General features: G+C 39.8%; 1 protein-coding gene across 1 annotated transcript; it reads left to right on the plus strand.

The window, feature by feature from the left end:
- Positions 1–131: 131 nt before the first annotated feature.
- On the plus strand, positions 132–11,355 carry acot20 (acyl-CoA thioesterase 20). The gene is given in 8 exon segments (XM_034162139.1): positions 132–221; positions 2,765–2,892; positions 2,894–2,930; positions 2,932–3,000; positions 3,002–3,320; positions 3,399–3,542; positions 3,545–3,600; positions 9,593–11,355. Coding segments are annotated over 7 exon segments (1,239 nt in total). The 5' UTR covers positions 132–221; positions 2,765–2,872; the 3' UTR covers positions 10,187–11,355.
- The last annotated feature ends 668 nt before the right edge of the window (positions 11,356–12,023 follow it).

Raw genomic sequence — 12,023 nt, forward strand, 5'->3', positions numbered from 1 at the left:
AGTTTGCAAATCGAAGAAGAAGACGTTTAATAGGTGTTCGCCATCTGTGGGTGTTCTTTATATTTCCATGGGTGTTCTGTGTCTTTTGACCTGAGGGGGGCAGCAATGCACTGAACGTGCCGAGCCTGCCGACAACCAAGAAGAAGAAGAAGAAGAAGAAGAAAAAAAAAAAAAAACAAGAAGCAAAAGGAAAGTTCTTCTGCAGTGTTTCTTATTTACAGGTATGTTTTCTGTAAATCACAGTTACTTCAGCTCCGAATCACACTTTGTTAAATTCCACCCGCTTCAGATTTCATGTGTAGGGAATCGAGGTGTGAGTGTGTTATATTTATATCGGATGTTCTTCATGCCAAATTGTTTGCAAATGTGTGTTGAACGCAGACTGTATGTGGGATAATACTGATGTAACTGTTCTCAGTAATCAAATATGTAAATGTGTAAAGGAATCAATTAATTCACACAGAAATTTGCAAACATGTCTGTGTGGACTGTAATTCCCAATTGTTATTGATCAATCAGAGGTCAGAATCACATCTACTCCTGTCAACATAATAAAAGTCAAACTTTGCTCCTTTCGACTGATCACTAAGCGAGTGATCCGCCTCACTGCTGGAATATATTTGGGCCAGATTCTGATAATAAATAAATAAATAAATAAATACATTTAATATCACATACATGTCGCAGCGAAGGCCACCTCCCTGAGATTTTGGGAGATTTTGCAGGATTTGACACCGGAATAGAGCAAATTGATTGCTGGCTACGGAGAGCAGCGGAATCATTTCCAGTATATTTTGTGCTGCAAACATCTTTTCTCATGAAGTGCTTCCTCACTGATCACAAGAAACAAAATGAAGAGAGACATTTTTGGTTGTGAAGCGAGGACAGCAGAGAATTTATCTTCTGCGTAAATTGAGTTTTTTTCTGTCAGGCCTGTCAGCCTTTGTTATTTTATCAGTCTTTTATTGAGAGTCTTTATCTGCTGGTTTCACAGCCTTTCAGTGAAAGACAGAAACAGCCTGAACAATATTGTTAAAATTTGTTCAAAGATTCCTCCGGAAGGCTGAAAGCATGTTGTCGTTGCCAGGTCATGTTCTATCAGGGGAGTTTTCTCTGCTTCCTTCAGGATGCTGTTATGCTTCACCAGTTGTAGAACCAACCATTTTTAAAGTCATTTATTCCCTTTGGCGATTGGATTCTAAATGTTCTGTAGGTCTGGCGTCTTTTATTTATTTATTTTTTCTGACTACCCATTTTAACTCCTCCTTTAGTCTGTTTTTATTTTTTTTATTGTTATTATGTGTTGTGTTATTATGGTTTTTATGGGCTGCTTAAATTTAATTGCCCCTTGTGCGATGTTATAGCTGACAAAGTGATCAGCAAGTCAAATACAAAATTAAATTCTTATATAGACAGGCCAAAGATTTGATTTGCATCAGCTTTGATACAGTTGTCCACATGGATGATGCCAGTGTAGCATGGGATTCTGGCCTGACTAGCATAACCAGGGGGAGGTTGCAGATTATGCAGAACAAGAACAAGATCATATGCTTCCTCTCTCTGCACAGCCCCGAGGAAGAATTTACCTCAATTATACAAATTACTCATTCAGACACCATTAAAAGTATTCCATTATGTTGTTTGAACTTCTGGAATCTTCTGTGCTGGTGTGGCATCATCAGTGACATCAATGTAGATAGGGCTGAGAAATGTATTAGTGGCTTGTCACTACTTGGCATTAGGGGATGTCAAGATGCAGATATTGCACCTATAATGACAGCATGAGCTGTGCCTCCTGTGAGCAACGCGATTCATAATGTGCTTAAAAAAATACATGCAGTATTTGTGGTGGCTGAGTAAGGAGAGCGCCTTAAAAACAGTTTTTCACAATGGGTTTAATCATTCACGTCTTGCTAGCATCATGTCATCTGATTCCAACAGACTCATGTTAGTGTGAAAAATTCTCTAGGTTTGCATAATATGATAGATAATGTTTGATAATAGCTGTGCTAATTCATTATTTTATGTTAGTTATCAGTGTTTGTACTGTGGTTATCTGTTTGAAAGTTTTAAAACCTGGTTTAAAGTGTAAAATATATCACTTCCATCATGGTGTGCAAGTTCCGATACAGGGAGAGCTCCCCCTGTTGTTGAGAGCCAATAACATTAGAAATGTGAGACAAAACACACCCTACTATAAACGCGTCATGGTATAAAAAGTGTTGTACAAGCTACAGTCGTGACCTTTCATAATATGGACACTGTCTGTGGAGGGTCCCAGGCCTGGTTTTCATGTGACTTTCAATAACTCAAAATGAGGAAATAATGGTTTGGTTCTTGGAAAGGGGCGGTAAATGACATAAAGAAACCAGGGTAAAAAATTACACTAACACCCTGAAAAACGTATTAACATCACCTAACACGATGCTAACGGGTGTCATATAACGCGAGATGCTAACAGCATGAGCAGAGGGCTTCCACTGTTAGCAAACTATACATTAAAAAACATAGCTAAAGTTTTGCTTTGAAAAATCTTACTGGACATCGTCAGGCAATTTTACATGTTGCCTGAAAAAGTGAGTGTCTTTGTGTGTGTGTGTGTTTTTTTTTTTTCCATGAACAACTAATGAACATACTAACAAACTCACAGATTTCAACCTTAGAGAATTATGGTCTAAAGTAGTAATGATATTTGCAGAATGATTACATTGTATTGTATTTTGGACTTGTGCTGACATTTATTTGCCTCTACATGCTTTGATAGGTACAGCTGCAAGAGAGCTGTGGATAAAACAGAAATAAAGCCCAAAGGAAGGAGTGAGGTGAACCCAGATTCTCCACTGAGTCACGGAGCCCATATTGTACAGCTGTAATGGCACAGATCCGACTGAAATCTGCCCAGTGTTCGTTGTCTTTTTGACAAACTTGTGGCAAATAAAGGTTGAGGGTCTTTCTGCTCATAAACTAGTAGACTTGAGGTCCACACTAGTTGATGACAGGAGGAGTGACTTTTAAGGCATCTGCCATGTACACAGCGGATGGACGTGGCCAAGTGGACGTCTGCAGTACACCCTCTCTTGGAGGAAGTTACACTGGCGTGGAGCCAATGGGTTTGTTCTGGACCATGCACCAGACAGTCCACACAACAAACTACTGAAGAAGAAACGTGCTCAGCCCACTGCAGGTGAAGATAGAAGCACTGAGTGACACTGGTGAACTCTTTGCCTCTGAGACCTGTGAGAGGGAATTCATGACAGAGGGCATGAAGAGAATACCTGTGCAAGAAGGACGAGTCCGAGGAGTCCTGTTCATACCACCAGGTAAGGGTTGAACAATTATGTGAAGGATGCTCAGAAGTGGGAAAATGCAAGTACTCCTCTTTTTCTTCTTTTGACAAGGAAAGGGTCCATTCCCAGGAATAGTGGACATGTACACATACGGTGGAGGTCTGACTGAACCGAGAGCCAGTTTGTTAGCAAATGAAGGTTTTGTGGTTCTGGCTCTTGCGTATTTTGGATACCAGGATTTGCCAAAAAAGCCCAAAATCTAGATCTGGAGTACTTTGAGGAGGCAGTAGCATTCCTGAGGAGACAACCCCAGGTTAGTACTGAAGAATAAAAAAGCCGATACGCTGAAAAAAGTACAACTTAGAATCAGTCATTTTCTATAGCTGCTTAATCCAATCAAATGTCCCAGCAGTTATAGCCTACCTGGAATTGCAGTTAAAAAAACTACTCTTGTTTGTACATCCTGCAAAATTGTCAGTGTTTCATGTAGAGAAACTTGCCCGTCACCTGTGGGGATCCACGGGCTCTAGATTGGGTAGTGTTTATAAAATAGGTAGCTGACATTTTTCAGGTGTGGTAATAATTATGCAAAGTTTCTATGATTTGGAATGGCATGCGAGTCCTGAATGTAATTATCAACATCCATTGTTCATGTTGTTATGTAATATATGTAATTTCTCCAAAAATATTACTCCTGTCAACATTCCGTTTTGGCACCTTTCATCCTTGACCCAAAATATATAAGCATACTAAACAGCAGATGTCAGCTCTCCGATGTTTGTCCGTGACTCACACATACACAGAGGAAACCTGTTTTTTAATATATAATGATTTACTGCCCCCCTGCTGGAATGGCGTGAGTCCAGAATGTATCAACAATCCATTGTTCATTGTTGTTATGTAATATATGTAATTTCTCCAAAATATTACTCCTGTCAGTATTCCGTTTTGGGCACCTTTCATCCTTGACCCAAAATATATAAGCATACCAAATGGCAAATGTCAACTCTCCCCAATTTGTCTGTGATCGAAATTATACACATGCACGCACACATACAGAGGCCTCTTGGCTTCTAATATAGATGATTTACTGCTCCCTCCATAAGTGTGATGTTGCGTCATGATTACTCATTTTAAAGTGATAACTGTTAATTTTGATGTAGTCACTGTAAAAAAAAAAAAAAAAAGTTAAAAGACTTCGTGGTGAAGCGTTCACAAGTGTTGGCAAATGTGTGGGGCGATTGAGAAGTTTTGAACCTGACCCAGAAAAGTAGGATGTGGTTCTCTATTTTTTATAGTCTAAGAAACCAACATTTCTCAACATTGCACCCAGTGTGTCAAAGCTTCACACATTCTCAAGACATGTTGGTTTCTCAGACTACAACTGACCTAAATTTCAGGAACTTGCCCAGGTCACCACCTCAGATATTGTTAGAAAAAGTTCAAATGTAGATCTCTGTGTTATTACGCCACATGAAAGGATTAATTCATCTTGGTTTAGGTCAGAGATGCCTTTGGAATGTGACTCTAAAAATGGCATATGTGAAAGTATGGTGGAATTCTTTTCAGGCATTAATAATGCTATAGGATGGTGTTTGATTTATAAATGCATACCAATTGCAATTAATTTATAAAAAAATTGCATATATATCAAGTTTGTTCAGCTGAGTAGCACCTTATGTACTTACAAAGTTATGTACAGAGACGGTGAATATGCAGTGCATCCAGAAAGTATTCAAATGTGGAAAAAGTGAAGACTTTTTCCACATTTTGTTGTGTTACAGCCTTATTCAGAAATGGAGTAAATTCATTTTTTCCTCTCAAAATTCTACTTTCAACACCCCATAACTACAACATGAAACGTTTCTTTGAAATTTTTGCAAATTTATGAAAAATTAAAAATTGGCAGCAGTTACAGCCTGAAGTCTTCCTGAATATGATGCCACAAGCTTGGTGCACCTATCTTTGGGTAGTTTTGCCTGTTCCTCTTCGCAGCCCCTCTCAAGCTCCATCGGGTTGGGTGGGGGTGTTGGTGCACAGCCATGTTCAGATCTCTGAAAAACATCCCCACAGCATGATGCTGCCACCACCATGCTTCACTGTAGGGATGGTGCCTGGTTTCCTCCAAACATGACACCCGGCATTCACGCCAAAGTGTTCAGTCTTTGTCTCATCAAACCAGAGAATTTTGTTTCTCCTGGTCTGAGAGTCCTTCAGGTGCCTTTTGTCAAACTCCAGGTGGGCTGTCATGTGTCTTTTACTAAGGAGTGGCTTCTGTCTGGCCACTCTACCATACAGGCCTGATTGGTGGATTGCTGCAGAGATGGTTGTCTTTCTGGAAGGTTCTCGTCTGTCCACAGAGGAATGCTGGAGCTCTGACAGAGTGACCATCAGGTTCTTGGTCACCTCCCTGGCTAAGACGCTTCTCCCCAGTGGCTCAGTTTAGACAGGCGGCCAGCTCTAGGAAGAGTCCTGGTGGATCAGAACTTCTTTCATTAACAGATGATGGAGGCCACTGTGCTCATTGGGACCTTCGAAGCAGCAGAAATGTTTCTGTACCCTTCCCCAGATTTGTGCCTCAAGACAATCCTCAGAGGTCTACAGTCAATTCCTTTGACTGCATGCTTAACTTGTGTTCTGACATGTTCTGTCAACTGTGAGACCTTATATGTAGACAGGTGTGTGTCTTTACAAATCATGTCCAATACACTGAATTTACCCCAGGTGGACTCCTATTAAGCTGTAGAAACATCTCAAGGATTATCAGTGGAAACAGGAGGCACCTGAGCTCAATTTTGAGCTTCATGGCAAAGTATGTTAATATTTATGTCAATCAATCAATCAATCAATCAACATTTATTTATAAAGCGCTTTACAGCACCGACTGGTGTCCAAAGTGCTTAACATTAAAAACACAAATTTACAAAATAAAACACATAAAATAAAATTTTAAAACAACACATAAAAAAAGAACATAAAAATAACAGAACATGTCACACCTTATGTACATGTGATTTCTTAGTTTTTTATTTTTAACAGTTCAATCTAAAAACAAATGCACCCTTTTTCATGTTGTCATTATGGAGTATTGTGTGTACAGTTGTGAAGGAAAAAATGAATTTCATTCCTTTTGGAATAAGGCATGATAAAATGTGGAAAAAGTGAAGCACTGTGACTACTTTCCGGATGCACTGTAAAAATTTAAATTTTATATCTTATAAAACATTTGCATTATGTTAAAGTCCTTAAAACAAACCTGAACCCTAATCCTTCCATTACTTGACATTCTTTGTGTAGTTCAGGCCTCAGATGTCAGTTCTGGTGGACGTGACTTTAAACATGTTCAGGATCTATTTTCAAAGATGTAAAGTATAATGCCACTGAATGTTAATGTGAATTCTACATTAACATGATCAGATACTAAATTTTATCACCAGTGGATATTGTGCAATTTTGTTTTAATGAGTTTATCATAAACATAATTAATTTATACAGTCTATACAGTTTGGTTTCCAATTTCTAAGCTTCTGAATATGAAAAGTGATTATTTACAAAACTTTCATTTGAATAAAAATTTTTCTAAATATGAAGCCAACAGCGTTAGATAAAATCCTTTGGTCAGCTGAATGACCTTACATAAACCAGTCTTCAGAAAAAATATAAAGTTCCTAAACCCAAGCCACATGGCCAAATCAGAGGTAAAAAAAAGGGCCCATTTTAGAGCACTTTGATGGGTTACTTTAAAATTTAAAATTCATTACCAAAATGTGTTACCCTGGCAACCTGTGTACCCCTGAATATATATCTCTATTATTGCTGAATCATGATGGGAAAGTTCTAAGCTGATATTTTCAGGAGAGCTCCTACAGTTCCACCGTATTTTCCCCATTTTGGAAAAAATATTTATAGCCTCATACTGTGTAAAAAGTATTAATCCCAGATGCTATCTGATAAAATAGAAAATATGGATACCACTTAGTAAATATGTATGTATAAGTATGAGCTTCCTAAGGGGTTCATTCTAAATTTATAAGCCCCTGAAGTCAGGGAAAGGTGACATTTTTGCATATGGCATTTGTAGGATCAAATTCCAAAGGCGTCTATTACCTAAACTAAGAGGAAAAGGGAACTGCAGTCTCGTTTGAACCCCTGTGTGATATCGAGGGATTTGACCACTTCTGGGGACAGCCTGCCATTACACAGTACAAACACAGCATTATATATAGCATTATATATAACTTTATATTTTTTCTGAAGACTGGTTTATGTAAGGTCATTCAGCTGACCAAAGGATTTTATCTAACGCTGCTGGCTTCATATTTAGAAAAATTTTTATTCAAATGAAAGTTTTGTAAATAATCACTTTTCATATTCAGAAGCTTATAAATTGGAAACCAAACTGTGTAGACTGTATAAATTAATTATGTTTATGATAAACTCATTAAAACAAAATTGCATAATATCCACCGGTGATAAAATTTAGTATCTGATCATGTTAATGTAGAATTAACATTCAGTGGCATTATACTTCACACGGACAAATGGTGTACTGTTTTGTTTTCTGCTGCAATCACTGAAGCAGTTGTGAAAAATGCAAAAAAAATTTTTTTAGTTCCCAGTGGAGAAGGGAAGACGAGGCAAATGGGAGAGGTTGTGACTGTAAGTTTTAGCTTACACACCTTAACAGAGTTGCCGCGGTCTCTCACCTGCACAACCGCCTCAACATGTTTGATCTCCGGGTTATGGCCCAGTCACATGGCACTTAACGAAGGGCAACGAAGCCCTGACGAAACAAGAAATCTGGACTTTCGTTGGCATCGTTTAACCGTCGCGCAGCTTCGTTCCTGCAGCTGGCACTTCGTCAGGATTTTTAAACTGTTGAAAAATTTGAACGAAGGGCAACGAAAACCTCAATTCATCTGTGTTTCGTTTTGTTGTCGTTCTTGACGTTTTTTTAATCGTTTGTTTAGTTTTTGGGGTCAGCTTCAATGGGCTCAGGCACCTTACATAGGACAGAATTAATCTTTTGTGTGGATATAATTAATTATTTTGCCACAAGCAACTGTTGAATTTGAAACAACAAAAAAGTTGTGTAATTTCCAATGGTACTTAAAAGCAGCAGCAGCAGCAGCTGCTGCTGCGTGCACTTTTTTTTATTAAATATAACAATATGAGTGTAGGAATGATAATCCAGCTTCTGTACATGTGGCAACAGGTAGATGATTCAAAGGATAATATAAAGAGCTGTTCTGGAAGGAAAAATTCACATTATGGATCAGTGATCAGCTGGTGGAATAACCGCACGTGAGTCAATGCGCGCATTCACACGCACTGATTAATTTACTGCTCTGATATATTCAATCATCTTTACACTTATATTATTCTCCCTTTTGACAGTTTTCTGTTATAAATCAATATATGGCTTAGAAACATAATACTGTGATACAGCAGTGATCACAGTGCATCACAGTTTTTTTTTTTTAATTGGAGCAGTGTGTCGACAGACAGTGAGGATTCTGATGATGAAGGAGATGATCCCTCTTTTGTTCTGGACGAGGAACCAGAGCAGGTGGGTCCACCGATGTGCACACAGATCTCCACAGCTTCTGTTTGCAGTTTCTCCAGGACTCAGGCACTATGAGCTCCGTCCCAGCGCCGAGTCCTGGAACTCAGAGCTGCAGACACACACTGCTCCAGCTGTGGCTCCGGACGAGTTTTGTTTAAAGCGTCGAGATCGTGAGCTTCAGTTTTGTTAAGTTCCTCTTTCGTCCCTTTTGCGCTCTTGCTTCGCAGGTTATTTGGTGATAAAGCTCTTTTGTCCACCTTTTCTCAACGAATTGTGACATGTTTTTACTTTTTCCCTTCGTTCAGGAATTGTCGTGTGCCGTGTGACTGGGCCATTATAAACAAACCACATCATATGCCCGCTTTCCACTGCATCGTCACTTTTTCTTTGCATTTTCACTTTGTTTGCTGTGTAAATTGCCCAAAAACTCAAAGAAAGTGCTGTGTTTGTGATGGGGACAGACGAGGGCTGTCCCCAGAAGTAGTATGTTGTTTCATTTAACCCCTTTGGCGGTACCCAACTGAAAGCAGATCTTTTGCATGCCGAGTAATATATAGACCTACATGTACGAATTTTCTTAGCAAAGTCTGAGGGGATGACCTGGTGCCTCTCAGGTGAGTCGGCATGGAAAGACCCAAAAGATGGAGAATCGCACCTTACTTTTTCTGGGTCAGGCTCAGAACTTCTCAGTCGCCCCCTCATATTCTCAATATATTAACATCAATCCTTCTCTCTGCAGGTTCGTGGACCTGGGATCGGCATCATATCAATTTCTCATAGTGGTTCTTTGGCTTTGTCAATGTCATCTTTTTTGTCTGGGATCTCAGCAACTGTTTGTATTAATACCTGCAATGCAATTAATGTGATTCCGTTACACTACAAAGGCATTGTTATGCCGCCGCTTCTGCCTGTCATAGAGAATATTAAGTTCACGGACTCTGGACTTATAGATATACGTGATGCACTGCCAGACCCTACTTTGGAGAAGAACAGAGCATCCTTGATTCCGATAGAACGTGCCAACTGCCAGTTCCTTTTTGCTGCCTCTGAAGATGACCGCAACTGGAACAGCACCTTTTTTGCCAAGCAGGCTGCGGAAATACTGAGACGTCACGGCAAAGAGTCATTTAAAGTTATTACCTACCCCAAGGCTGGGCATTTACTAGATGTCCCTTATATGCCTTTTTGCCCATCTGCCTTCCATTCAGCTGTAGGGCAAGCTGTGGCATTTGGTGGGGAGGCGAAAGCCCACTCTGAGGCTCAGGTGGACCTTTGGGAAAGAGTCCAGGAGTTCTTCAAGCAGAACTTGGACAACAACAATAACACCTGCTAAAAATCAGTGCTCATGTAAAGTCACTGTGTGTTGAGGGGAGACACACATACACACACAGTGATCTGAGCCGAACTGTGACCTTGACACCATCGTACCATTACACCCAGAGTTGGGGAGGAAGCAGCAGCGGTGTTGTGCAAAATTTTTGTACTTATAACTCTGCGTCCGTTTTGCTATCTCGGTTCAAAATTCAAATCCAGTTCACGATTTGAAATGAAATCAACTAACAGTGTTGCACAGCCCTGCTAATTAGCTACATTTAACAGCGTTATGTCATGAAATTACAAATTAAATGTAGGCAAAATGTAGTTAGTTACTTTTTACAATATCGGTGACTACATTTGGATATAATAAAAATATTAAAGGATTATTAACCGCAATTTTAAGTGACATTGAAGAACTTCTGATAAACGTTTGACAGTAATTGTTGTGAGGTGCCACATTTAAATCTGTATTTTCTCAGCTTTAATGTCCAGTTTAATAAAAATTCTTAGAAAAGTATTCAAAAATTATTCAAAAGTAACACATTACTCTGATGAAATGATAAAGTAATGTAATTACTCGTGACATTTTAAACAGAGTAACTAGTGAACTGTAACCTACTACATTTGTAAAGTAACCTTCCCAACACTGGTTGCACCCCTCATGTCCTGCAGATAGAATTCTCTCCAAGTAGTAGGTATAATAAGTTGACTGCAACCGTTTCCAAAGCCCCCAGGAGAAGTCTCAAAGGCCTTGCTGGATGTTGAATGTTCTCACATTTTTAATCTGGCTGCAGGAAATTTCTCCTGCAGTCTGACTTTATCTCATTATACCTCCATTTTCTACACACAACTCCCAGTATCACCAATTTATTTTGTTAGACATCCATTATTTCATAAATAAATCAATAAAAGGCAACGCACATCCTAGTGGATGTGCAGATCCTGCACTAACTGTAGCCTTTAAACATGAAATTCACAACATGGTATTGATGCACATTTGTAAACAGTCCAGGAGGTGCCATTGCCCCAGCCAGCATGGTTTCTTTTCGACAGGCAGCTCACACAAATATTCTGATATAGGTTATCTCACACTTCTAAATAGTGTTTCAATAATGACATCACTAAGGGCCCCTTCACACATAGTGCGAAGTTTGGTCGAAGTGCGCATGACACAGGAATTGTGTGCAAACTGTGTAAATTCATCCCTGCCTCCAACGCCTCGTACACCTGTTGCCACAACTCTTTGCGCACACCAGCGGCTGACAGAGTGTGGTGACAGGCAGGTGCCGGCCAAATTCCAGGTGACACGCACAAACACCTCACATGGCCCGCATGGTACTTAGAAAATGTGTGACCAGTCACACTCTTGGCATGACAACAGACTGCAGATAACCACTGTCATACTCGCAGTGAAATTTGTCTAAGTTCCGCACGAGTGTGACTTTGCAAACACACACACTGACACCTGGGTGTGTGCGTTCCACTCACAGGAGGTGTGGCTTCTACTGAATCTACTGGTACCTTGTTTCCCATGTAACAGTAAGAAAAATACTCAAAACCTGGATTAATCTTTTTAGTCACATAGCACTATTATTATTCTGAACACTACTGTAAATAAAAACATATATCGCCGTGGTGACAAGCTGCAGGTAGCAAGTGCATGCACGGAACGGACAATGACAGCCTGCCAGGTTGAAACGGACCATCAGATTAGAACATACAGCAGGGGATCTGACCGTCACGTCACCATGTGATCTCTGTTCCACATGAAGTGGTGTCTGTGCTGCGGTGCACTGTCAACAAGACACGCTTGTCGGACAGAACACACATATGGCAACTGGACGCACCGGACC

Source organism: Thalassophryne amazonica, chromosome 21 (genome assembly GCF_902500255.1).
Source record: "Thalassophryne amazonica chromosome 21, fThaAma1.1, whole genome shotgun sequence".
NCBI lineage: Eukaryota > Metazoa > Chordata > Actinopteri > Batrachoidiformes > Batrachoididae > Thalassophryne > Thalassophryne amazonica.